The 12,649-nt window shown below is 43.2% G+C and overlaps 1 protein-coding gene across 2 annotated transcripts in view; it reads left to right on the forward strand.

Moving 5' to 3' along the window:
• The window catches only part of CAPZB (capping actin protein of muscle Z-line beta subunit), a 108,660-nt gene extending 101,444 nt beyond the window's left edge, over nt 1-7,216 (forward strand). The window contains exons 7-10 of one of the 2 annotated variants that reach the window (XM_019511911.1): nt 1,368-1,433; nt 2,652-2,728; nt 4,186-4,298; nt 6,960-7,042. In XM_019511911.1, coding sequence (XP_019367456.1) covers nt 1,368-1,433; nt 2,652-2,728; nt 4,186-4,288 — 246 coding nt within the window. In that variant the 3' untranslated portion in view covers nt 4,289-4,298; nt 6,960-7,042. Of the gene's footprint in view, nt 1-1,367; nt 1,434-2,651; nt 2,729-4,185; nt 4,299-6,959 lie in introns of both variants that reach the window. The other variant, XM_019511912.1, reaches the window with a different exon arrangement.
• The last annotated feature ends 5,433 nt before the right edge of the window (nt 7,217-12,649 follow it).

Below are 12,649 nucleotides of genomic sequence, written 5' to 3' on the forward strand. Positions count from 1 at the left end.
CCCCCCCCCCCCAGTTATGCTATTTCAGCACATCTGTATCACTTGCCTGTCTTGGGATTGATACTCATTGTTTTGCAGTTTGTCTATATTTAGTAAGAAGAATTTTCAGCTCCTAAATTAGGCAGAGGAGCCAGTCTTTTCACTAGCACTGCAAGGTTACAGATCACATAGGGCTAGCTGTGTTCTACAGCTGAATTTTGCTTTACGTTGGACATAGCTGAATGTGTTGAAGGGAGCATGGCATTGCACTGCATGGCCTCCCGCTTGTTCTTGGTGGGGAGTGGTGGTTTGAGTCTCAGTCAGTTTGCTCTGTCACCTGTTCAAGCTTTACTCAGCACTGAACAAGGCAGTGTGGGCATTTTGCTCATTAAAGCAATAATGTTAAGATCAGGGCTGGATTTTGTCTTTGGCTGCAGCAGCATCATGTTAAACATCACGTTATCTGAGAGTGCCCTGCAGAATAACCTTCTAGACCAAGTATTTCCTCGTCTGTTATGTTTTCTCAGTGTGTTTTCTGGGATTTTTCTGTTTCCATGTGCCTTCATCCGTAGCGGCTGAAAGCTGGTAGTAGGCTTCATTATCACTGATCTAGTTGAGCTCTGGTCTTTCCCTCCCAAAACACAGCAGCTTAGGGCATCTACTCTTTTCTTCCCACTTCCTAATCTCCAAGGTGAAGATCACTAGGAAATCCTGAAAATATAGGCTGTGTCCCCATGAGTTGTTACAAATAGCACTGAGATGAAGATGAAAAGAAACAGCTGCTTTCACAAGGACACATTCCAGCTGTTGGACTGAGCACCATGCACATGTGCACCTCATCAGCAGCTCTAGTGGCTTCAGATTTGGACTGCGTTTGTGTTCCCCACCAAAGGACACTTGCAAGCTGTATTATGGATCTAGTGCAGTCGCATAATAGACCATGAATGGCTATCCTGTAATGTCTACCCGTTCTTTTTTTAAGCAGTGGTGGTGGGTGGGTGCTGGTGCAAACAGATCTCATGGAGCAATAGGGTTACTTTGGGTGAACTGGGATTGCAGTGAGAAATCTTTGAAGGAGGCATGCATCTGAATCCGGCAACTCCAGTCTTCAGATGGCTTGCTCCACATGAGAGAGCTCTTTGTGTTGGCTGGTGTTTTGATCTCTCATGACACTGGCTCTGCAATTCCTCTCTGAAACACTAGCTCTGGGCATTTCTAACCTGCTAACAAACCATATGCTCAATATATCTGACCATGTGGATGAAGCTGCGTTTTACTCCACAGTTTTACTTCATTCTCCCATCCCCAGTGTTAGTGAGGGGAACCGCCAGTGTCCCCTGCTACCTCCATTTCTTCATTACAACTGCATGTGGGTTTTTTTTTTCTAGATGGAGAAAGACGAGACTGTGAGCGATTCCTCTCCACACATAGCTAATATTGGACGCTTGGTAGAGGTATGTACAGTGGAGCCATAGCAGTTGTGGTCTCCCAAGAACTCTTTGCCCGTATGTTGCCCTGTATGTCCAAACTTCTGGTTGTTTCTTTTGTATTAAACGGTAATCATATTTTGTATTGGGACTAAACTTCCCTGGAACTCTTCTCTGTCTGGGTTAAGGCTCCTCGGCTGCTTTGTAGTGGCTCTTAACTATGAAAAGCCCTTCCCTGCATGGTTTGTAGTGGTGCTTTCCTCATCTTTCTCTCATGCAAACAGTCTCCCAGTCAGTACAATAGCAGCTTTCCTAGAAATGAAGTGGTCATTTCCTGAAAGCTACTAAACATTTTCCCACCCACATAGTCATTTTTACAGTCATTATTTTTGACAGAATTATTTAAGAGCTATGCTGTAGTATACAGAGCTGCCCTTTTAGCAGAAATGTCAGCCTGGAGTAAGTGCTCATTAAATGTTCAAGAGTTACTCTGTACAGTGCTTGGTGTTGTTGCCATTATCGGTCCTGTATCCTCAACTGGGTCGAAACTGGAGCAATATTTGGTTGCTGATACAGAATTTCTTGCTCTGTTCCTACAATATCCTTTTAAACATACTACCTGAAGCAGCACGCATAAAGCACATTTAATTTGGGCCTTTTGGTCAAAGGAAGGGAGACCAGTGATGTTTCTGACTGGGTTGAACTGGAGCTGGGGGAAGGGATCAATGCTGGTTGGCAGTATCTTTCCAAAACTAGAGACGAGTTGGTATAGCTGCTGTGCTCTACAGCAGGCTGGATTATCAAGTTGACTTCGTAAGATCCTCGTGGGTCTTAAATGGCTAACTCAGAACCTACGAGTTTGTTCTGTGTTGTGGATAAGCATTATAGAGGGGGATAGAGAATACAGTGTCCTATTTGCAGTGGAATACCAAAAAAAAGTTTTACATCTTTGTACAGAAACTGCCCTCTTGTGGCCCTGGACAGGTATTTATGGTCATCAGACACTAAAGGGAGCTGAATTTAGACATTAATGGGAATTGTGTAACTGTTAATTAAGAGTGTGTTGTGGGGAGAGCACATGTCTGATTAAGAGAATTATATATGGGAAAATAAGTGGCCAAACCTTGTTATGGGAAGTATTTGTATCTCTGCAGTTTAACTGAGCAGTGAAAAGAGCTACACATGGGAGAGTAAGTAGAAACAACTGCAGTGATTTAACCATTTAACGTCTCCCTTTCTTTCTAGGACATGGAAAACAAAATCAGAAGTACGCTGAATGAGATTTATTTTGGAAAAACAAAGGACATTGTTAATGGACTGAGGTAACGGACTCTCCACAACTAGTTTTTAAAGCCCATGTGGTCCTCGTTCTTCCCATTATTATTCCCTTCACTATTGTCCCACAGCCCAGCAATGATTTGGCTTTGTTTTTCTAGAGCTTCTCCATCCCTATGGAAATTTTCCATGTGTCTAGTCATTTTGCTGGTTTTGAAAACTCTCTAGTGGGCGGTGTTTTTAGGGAACATTTCTCCCTATACCTTTTAACTGCAGGAATTTGCAGCAACACCTTAACCTCTAGTTCCTGATTCTCATATATCTTTTTGCAAAGTCAGACCATGACAAGGAATTGGAGAGTCTGTGAACAGAGCTTTGTGCTTTACAAAAAGGGTCTCTAGTCTTCCTTGTGACCCCTCGGCTGAAATGCAGTTTACTAGAGCAGATGAAGAAAATGACCCTGCTGTACACTTCTGTAGTTTGACCCCCTGATCATGCTCAGTCAGGAAGGTTTTTTTGCCAAGTAACACCAAAATTTGGTTTTTCTTTAAACTCTTGTGGGGCTGGGGAAGGATACAAAGCTATGAGGTATTTGAATCCTGAATCATTCTAAATTTAATTCAGAATAAACCACTGGAATGAAGACAGTCTCTCTTCCATGCTGAAGTAAAACAAATGAGCAGTCCTGCTCTGCCCTGGGTATAAATGTCTGGCTCGGGTTTGTGTGCTGAGCTACAGGTGGGAAGGTTGTGAGTTCAAGTCTGGGTGTGGACCCAAAGGCTTACATCCCCTTTGGGTTTTGGCATGCCACGCCAATCCCCAGATTTTTGGTCTTGTTGTCTGGTCTAAATACAGTACTGATGGACCTGTTCCTGCCGCCTTGCTTATGACCGTATGGCTGAAATGAACACAGCTGCCTGCACCCGATAGTTCTTTCATCACGTTGAAAGTTTAGGTTTGAAAATTGAATGAAATTGTTGAAATTATGATGAAAATTTAGGTTTGGAAATTGAATTTCTTGCTCTGTTCATACAATACCCTTTTCAACAAAAGACAGACTACCCGAAGCAGCATGGATAAAGCACGAATGCATCATTTTGGTGTGCAGGGTATTTGCCAGGCAGCTTTCATTTAGCCTTAAAAATATATATATATATTTTAAGGCTAATATTGGATTTATGTTTTTTCCTTGTGAACCTTGTGGAAAGGCACTGTAGTTGAATCAAGTCCTTCCGTCCCTCTGTGGCTCAGTTGAAAAGAGCTGTTGTTTGTGCATCAATGCGATTATCCATTTAGAACCTTTTACCACCCGGTACATCTGGGTTCAGCTTTTCCTCCTCCACTTTTTTTTCCCCCTGTTTCTCTGACTCGTGTGTATTTACGCTTGTTCTTCCTGAGCTCGCTGCTAGTGGTTTCCAGAATGCCACCTATCTGTGTTACTGAGTTCCTCTGACTGTTCTTTTCCCTACTTTTACTTCACTCGTTTCTGAACTACTCTCTGTAGATCTATTGATGCTATCCCCGACAACCAAAAGTATAAGCAGTTGCAGAGGGAACTTTCTCAAGTGTTGACCCAGCGCCAGATCTACATCCAGCCTGATAACTAAACCAATCCAGGTACCCCTGCCTGTGAGGTGTGACGATTGGCACTAAATCCAGACTCACCCAGCCAAGAACAGGCTGTCTTACCACTGCATGACTACTGAAGCCAGAACTAACCCGTAACTGTTGTAGACTGATGACCCAGTTTTTAATCTGTGTCTCACCCTAGGGTTCTTGGCTCGTAAAACCAGCTAGTGCCTTGACTTTTTTTTTCTGCACACGCACACATATGCTCCCCTTCCCCTTTCCACCTCCTTATTTGGAGATTTCATGCACTGAGATGTGGGGGCAAGAAATACAGCAGATAGTCACGTACTCAAAGCAGTGTTAGCTTGTACTCTGTTTGTCCCTGGAAACTCTTGGACTCTAACATCAGCTGTACAGGTTCCATAATGAATTCATTCCCTATAATCTTCAAGTACTCCCTTTTTTTCTCTGAGAAGCAAGGAGGAAAGATTTGGAAGTTAACAACTGTCATTTCAGTTGTGGTGAAGCACCTCTGTGATACTTCCAGAGACGTCCCAATCTTCGCAGATCCCTGCACCTCACAAATTTTCTGTTTTGCCTTGTCTTGGATTTTCTTGGAGCTTAAAAATTCAGCTCTATGCATTCTCTACTGAAACATTTCTAGCCTCCACTTGCCTGTGCTCTGCACAGCTTGCACAGGGCTTTGCTCTTGTACTGTAGAGTTTTGATTTGCTTGGGATGCATGGCAATGACTAACCCGGGCCAGTTTAACCTTCCACTCCAATTCCTAACGAGTTACAGATGTTGTCTTAAACCCATTTAGCTGACGAAGGGGAAAATGCACTGTTTGTTGATAATGGCCAAGAACCATTACTTTTAACCTGTGACAAATTCAAATGTAAAATGTATGTATTTTTTTTATAAAAGCGGCAGAACTCTCCAGAGACAAGAGAATGGAAATATTTTTCTAATACCATTAGGAAAATAACTGACACAGACAATGGACTTGCTTACAGGAGAGGCACAACTAGATAGCCATGCCTACAGGAGAGGGTGTGAAATGCAGAGCGTACGAAGCCAAGTCCAGTTAAACTGGATGCCAGTGGCTTCCTGAGCTGTCAATGGGACAAAGACACTGGGCTTTGTAAAGATGCATTATCAAATTAACGTTACTGTATGATCTTTAAGCTGTGTTACAGCAAGGTACTTTGCCATGGCCATCTTAAACGTATCCAAGACGGTGCCCCAACTGCATGACTTTTTTTTTTCTAGTTTCTGGCTTCTACTAAAAGAAAACCAAGGTTTTATTTTTGCCTGCAGTACTCTTATCACCTCTGTTCTACTTCAGTGGTTTTGATAGTGACAGCTGTGTCTGATCACTTGAGGTGAGGAATAAGCACATACCTGAAGAACAGGCTCTTTGCCTATTCTGTGTCCCAAATAATAAAAGAACGACGAGTAATGCACCTGTGTATAAAGCAGAGTTGTATTACCATATTTTTTTTTCCCAGGAGCTGCATGAGGTGACAGCAGCTATCAGAACTACCTCTGTTATAAATCTGCTTCAGCTCAAAAAGAAAGAGTTATCAAAAAATGAAATAATTCTAATGCAGCGGCTCTCAACTTTTTCTCAAACTGACTCCCTGATCTCTGGCTTGCTGCCCCTGTGCGGTTTGTAACCCCCAGCTTGATAGCAGCTCTTCTGGAGATCTTCTGCATTCCTCCGTAAAGTAAGAGGACAGTTGCTCTTAACTTTCTTGGGAATGAAAATACCTCCTCTCCTCCTCTTGAGCCCCTGAGCAGTATTTGAAAACCATTTTCTGGCCTCACCATACGTATCAGTGACAACCACCCCAGGAGTCCCAGATTTGAAATGTTATTTCCCTAAATTCTGTTTGGAAATCCTTGATGAAGCCTGTGGCTAACTGTCCTGTATTTCACAATGGAAAAGGGTTTTGCTCCCAACATGGCAGATGGCTCACTAGGAAGACCCAAGGATTCACTTCGTTAGAAACTGCAGCTTTTAATGTGCATTTTTTATCAGCTGAAACTTTAAGCAGAAGGTGCCTAGTTAGCTAGCTGCATTTAAAGCTGTGCGTCGTGCAGCAAATAGACCCGAGTGGAACATTTTTCATGTGGCGCTGGAGTCCATGGAGCTGCTCTCAAGTCAAGCGTTCAAACAACTCATTTGAGCTCTACTTTAAGCCTTGCTTGTTTAATGCCTGGTTACAGCAGGTTCTTTTCTGTCTGTGGTGAATGCCTTGGAAGGGAAAGGTTGACATGTTTATCTGAACTCTTATTTCTACTACATGGAGAGCCCACCATCTGGACCATTTCACAGTTGCTATAAGATACTATCCGGTCTTAGCTTCATGGACATTTTGAGTTTGTCCAAGTTACATCTGGACACTTCCAAACTCTAGCGTAAATATTGGAAATATTCCTCCAGGAGCAGGAGGCACAGTGGAACTTCAGGGGAAGTTTTTTATCTTCTGATGCTGTCCCCGCTAGAGTGAATTTAGCTTTGGTTACTTGCTAAAATGCTCCGTTTTTTTATTTCCATCTTCCATGCTTGCTCCAGGCAAGCAGAGTTTGTTTCCTCTGAGCCTGAGTTGACATGCTTGTGCTATTGCTTCAGTCCCAAAAGACCTGTTAAATTCCTGCTTTAAATGCACCACTTCTAATTTGTGTTTTCCTTCCTCCCAACAGGTCTGTGCAGACTTTTGCAGACAAATCAAAACAAGAAGCTCTTAAAAATGACCTGGTGGAGGCTTTGAAGAGAAAGCAGCAAAGTTAAAATACTCTTCATGCTAACAAGACATGCCATGCACTCATTAGATTCCTTTCTTAGAAAATTCATTTTCTCCCCTGCCCCCCTTTTTCTGTTACGTCATGTCACAGTTTGCATTCAGTACTATCCATGCAATGCCATCTTCTCCCTATAAATAAAGCTGTACAAACTTTTTCAGTCTCTGAGGCCTACTTTGCACCCCATTTTACTATCAGGACCTTAGACTGTTTCCGTAGAAGTCATGTATTTTTATTTTTTTTCTCTTCAACCCTCCCCCATTTATATGCATAAACACCAATCATTCTGTTTGTCTGTTCCTCCCCTTCCTGCCTTTTGTTACATTGGTGTAAAAAATGTAAAACAAAAAAATTTATTAAATACTGTGGTGTATGAAAGTGGAAGAACTGGAAAAACCTATTCCACGTATGTTTGGGGGCTGGGCACAGGGGATGGCTGGCGGGAGGGAGGGAAGAGAGGGTGTTCCTCGGTGTTGTACTATACTGACTCAACCAGACTTGCAAGGGGACATTGATTTGGTGACCTGCTGAAAGTTCTGCTCTTCTACAGCCTGGTTCCAAGGCGCTTTTCTGTCAATTTTTATGGAATGCAAAAGGGGATTTTGTTTTGATTTATTTTTGTTTTTTGTTTTTTTGTAAAGCTTGAATTGAATCTACATCTTATACTTGAGCCTCCATACTAAAAAGAAAAAAAACTTAAAAAAAAAAAAAATTACAACAAAAAATAAAAATAAAAAAATTCCCGGGAAGCAGTGTGCAGCTTGGCGTCCTTCTTGTTTCTCTCCGTTCCTTTCTGTTGAGCTGCTTGGAGTTCGTGTACCGGATGCTGTCCTCTGTGGCGGCAGTTGCACCTAGATCTCGAGGTACAACTAAAACACAAAGCAAGCGTCAGAGGTTTTGGCTAGTCCAAACGACCACTTAGCCTGTGTGGTCACGGAAAGCAAGTAAAGCTTTTCGTTTCTCACACCTAGCTGAGCTGAAATGGATTTGTTTGAAGGAAAGGCTCGCTTCACAGATGGAGTGCATCTCGCCAGCGCAGTATGGCTGTTGTTCATTAGCTTGCCATACTTTCACAGCGTTGGCACCAGGGTGTTGGCACCCTGCTGCAAGTTGGGATCCGTGCCTCAGGCACGCAGCAAACACAAAACAGATGTATTCAGAAAAGAATCAGAATATCAGGCTTTCCCTCCACTACGTTTAATGTACACCATTAAAATGCTCACGTTTGGAGAAGAGGTATTTTAGTCCGCCAGCACATGGCAGATTTGAAATGCGGACATCTCGAACCAACTGTGGTAATGGAAGGCCGCTGTTCAGCTTCCCCTCGGCTCTGTGCTTTGCATTGGTGGCCTGAAGGGTATTCTTGCTGTTCTTGCCGTGGCTTCTCACAATAGCCTTTAGTTCAGTTTGGAGGAGAATACCCTGTTGCTGAAGCAGCCAGGTGGCAATGGTCCATCCTCAGTTGAAGCTGTAGCCCAGCTGTAGGGAGGTGATCCTCGGTGGAGCGCGGCCAAACTCGCCCCCCTGCTCTGAGCTGAAAATGTGGCCTGATGGGTTTGTTAAACCTTATTTCTCTGGTGTTTGGAGACTCCTCTTAAACAGCTACAGACCTGCTGCCTGCTCTTGTCCATTCGCTTCAGGGTTATAATGAACTCCTAATCCTGGGAAAATACAATGAGAATAAATGCCTTGCGGGCTGTCAGCATGTGGCTGGTAGGGCCATTCAAAGGAGAGATTTCTGTGCAAATATGAAATGTGAATATAGGCATTAATATTGATTCAAGTGCCCTTTCTATTCTAATTGTGCTTTTCCAGGTGACCTGTTTAGCATTCACACATCTGCATGTGGTTAGGCACTGTGCCAAAGTGTTCATCGGTGGGCCTCTGGTTTCCAATTCGGCTGATACGAGGCAAGGGCTGGGGCAGGAGAGCTGCTGCACATTTCCTTGCCTTAAAGTTGGGAAACCCCAGGGAAACATTTGAGTTTTTTTTCCTTTGGTGGTGTTGCCGTTTGAGTCTCTAACAGGGAACGTTTGAAGTTGGATTGAAGTGTGTAAGCACTCCTGTAGTTTTGAAACTGCAGGTTGACCAAGGAAGGGGAGTTGCCTGCTGTTTCCAGTTTTAACCAGCGTGTGATCTAAGTTCCCCCTTTTAAGAAAATAATAGTGAATTTCAGAGGAGCCTAGACCATTTGCATCTCGTCTACACAGGGATCTCTTACAGGCCATACTATTTTGGGGCATGACTTCTTTTACCAAAATGGCTATGTGGGTAAAGCCCCTGGTGTTGTGCTGTTTCATAATAGCATAGGTTTTTCCCACCCCCCTTTCGTAGGGGAATAAGCCATGCAAGTGTAATTGTGGTCATGAGTGAAGGGAGGGAGGAAGGATGTATTTACTAATTAATTACAGAAGTCACACCACCTTGTGTGGACAAAGTCTTCACTGAGAATAAAATACAAATTAAAGGCAGTCCAGTTGTTCATCAGAACCCATATGGTGTAGTGGATAGGATGCTGGCCCAAGACATGGATTTGAAGTTGGTTCTTGGTTCTGTTGGTGGCTTCAAGCCATGGTTATTGTCTGCCATGGTACCCATTTCCCCCAACACATTTTAACAAATTTAGACTGAAAGGTTTTTTTAGGTTGGGGATTGTTCTACAGTGCTTAGCATGACCCATGTCCTAATCTCAGCTAGAGCCTTCACAGACTGCTGTAATACAGTTAACCTCCTTCCACCATGTCTGGATTCAGATGTAGTGTCACAAAGCTACACTGTGGTGGTCCCCTGGACCACCCTGCTCACATACCTCATCCAGTTCAGCTCAAGAAGTATCCCGGGGGGAAGAATGGGGATGACATAGTCTTACTGATTTTAATGGGTTGGAAATAATGCCTGTGACGATGGTAATCTTGTCCAGCTTTTTCGTAAGCCTTCCACCACCTCCTTCAGGACACTTTGGTGCAAACAGTATTTGGATTTAACAAGCAGGTTCTCAGGTTTTAGAACATAATGTGTGCTTTATAGTCGAGCCACTGTAGTCCATTTAAATTCCTGATGATGCAACGCAGTTTAAAATTTAAGTAGCTGCTTACCTGGAGAAGTAATCATTTAGTTTTCATTTGACAGCACCTGAAAGGAGTAGCAGTGACTACAGTACACTTACACAGCCTGTCAGCAGTGCTCCACTAACACAAGGCTTCAGTCTAGAAATTCAGACTCTACCTCGAGGTGAGCTTTTTCTAGTCCTCTTGAAACTGTTACTTCCATCTTTCAGGAAGATGGGAATAGATTTTTGATTTGTCATGCTTCCCTAGCTATGATGAAAGGGAGGTCTTCAAACCAGAACTGCTCACATGCATCCTCGCTCTGATTTTGCACACAGCTCTTGGAAGTAACTTCGATACAACTTTCTCTTAAGATGGACATGGTCCTTCCTACCTAACCCTGCCTCCACCATGGTTAACTTGGTAACTAATGCATGTTGCCTACCTGAAGATAAGCATAGTGAAAACTAGGCACTTAAGCTTATTCTACTGTAAAAATTTCCAGGGTCAACTGTGCACTTGCGGAGGATTGATCCTGGTGAGTTTACATAACAGTAATGTGAATGTGTCTGGGCTTTACAATGTTCTCACCTTGAGGGAGCATGTGTATTGGTTACTAGGGGAGATACCAAAAGGTGGGTTTTGGTCAAGGTGGTTTTATGTACCTAGCAGGGGAGATCCCCTTCTTCCTGGCCATGACTGACTTGGTGCAGTTGAGGATGGAGACCTGTCCATTGCGCTGCAGGCGGGCGCCCGTGCGAAACTCGACTATAGCCTCCCAATAGGAGGATTTTGGCTACGCAATTTATGATGAAGGGGGGATTGCTCTGAGGCTTTCTCTGGCTTGTTTGTGCAGCCTTTGGACTAGGGGCAAGTGAGACTAGGGGGATCTGACCTAGAGGGCCTCTAGGTTTGGGGCTTGCACATCGGATACCTGCCATGTATTTGGGAGTATCTGAAGCCCCAGACTGAAGAGTTTGGGAGGTAGGATACTCGCTGGTGGTAGCGCCACATAGATTTGAACAACGAGCTCTGCTCAGTTGATAGAATTCAGAACATTTTTAGCTAATTTGTCTTGAGACACTAAATTAAAAAAAAAAAAACAAAAACTAAAAAACTTGGCTTCTGAACTGTAATGAACTGGATTTCACATGCTAACTAAATGGTATTGTTTTATGCCTCGTGGAAAAATGGGCTTATTCTAAGTAGCGTAAGCCGGACTTTAAAAAATCATGGCACATTAAGAGGAGATCAGCAAGGAATTCAGAGGCAAACTCGGGCCATTTAGGAATTGGAAAGGGGTAAACGTAATTCCTGGCTTTTAAAAAGCACAAAGAAAAAAGGGAACTATGAATTAACGTGAAAATCTTGCTGGCTCCATTCAGGGGTGCGGTAGAAAATACCTGGAAAATTAAATTAGTTTGGGAAAGGCAGTAAATTCAGGAAGAGGAGATTTAGTTGACTAATCCCTGCAGTTCTCCAGGAAAAAATAAAATTCCTGCAATTTTTTAGATAAGGGAAAATGCAGTATATGGCCTGGGCTTAGACACACTTAGTGACTTTTCACTGGGGCTGCGGTTAATGTGTAGTTGTACAATAGGGAAATGCCTAGGAAGGTTACTGATCTCTGATTTTAAGAGGATTAGAAAAAACCCCAAGGGTCAGTTGTGAAGCTCTTTCAGCTGTCGAAGAACAGGAAGTTTGCTATGACATAGCAATTGCAGAGCAACAGAAAACAGGGAAGAGGTTTTTAAAGCATTCACAAAAGCAGTAGCTAAATGCTTCTCTACATCTCCAACTTCAGAATTGGGAAAGCTCTTTTATTTCCGTCTGGAGACTTATCTTACTGCAGAGTAATTGAAAGGAAGGTGATGGTGACAAACCTCTCCTTAGTTGCACTCTTTTCCATAGTACAAACAACTGTTCTCAGCTGCCTTCTTTCTTTGCTTAGTCACTTGAGAGCTGTGTGTGGGGTCTGTACCAGCTCTGAAATCCCAGTTACCAGGAGCTGTGTTCTGATGATAGGAGAGAAGCTTTCCTCTTGTGAGTGGATACAGCCCTCTTGCGGCCAAACCCATGCAGGTCTGTCCAGCCACTGGAGAGAAGCACAGAGCTGGGCAGTAGGATGTTGAAAAAACCTGCTTTTTAACTTCATTTTTTTTTCTCCCTTTATCTAAACTTGCTTGGCAAAGGAGCAGCTGGCTAAGGCACCTAAAATGTTTAGGAGGAGTCTTGGTAGATTTTGATAGGGCTGAGTCTGTACTAAAACAGGTTCATAAAACCAGACAGACCATATAGCAGACTGAAGTTTCCCTTCTTATAGTCACCTAATTTATAGGCCTGCCTGTGCTCTGGCTCATAGATTTGCTGTTGCTGGAAGGCTGCCTGCTCTTTACAGCTGTCAAACCTACCCTTTCCCTAGGTTGAGCCACTCTGTTCTTGACAGTAAGGAAGATTTAAGGTCTGTCTGTCTTCCTCTTGCCCTCTTATCTATTAAATCCACCTCCATAGAGTTGAATACAATTCATTTCCCCTGTGCTAGAT

Source organism: Gavialis gangeticus, unplaced genomic scaffold, assembly GCF_001723915.1.
Source record: "Gavialis gangeticus isolate Ggan-Ray unplaced genomic scaffold, GavGan_comp1, whole genome shotgun sequence".
Lineage (NCBI taxonomy): Eukaryota > Metazoa > Chordata > Crocodylia > Gavialidae > Gavialis > Gavialis gangeticus.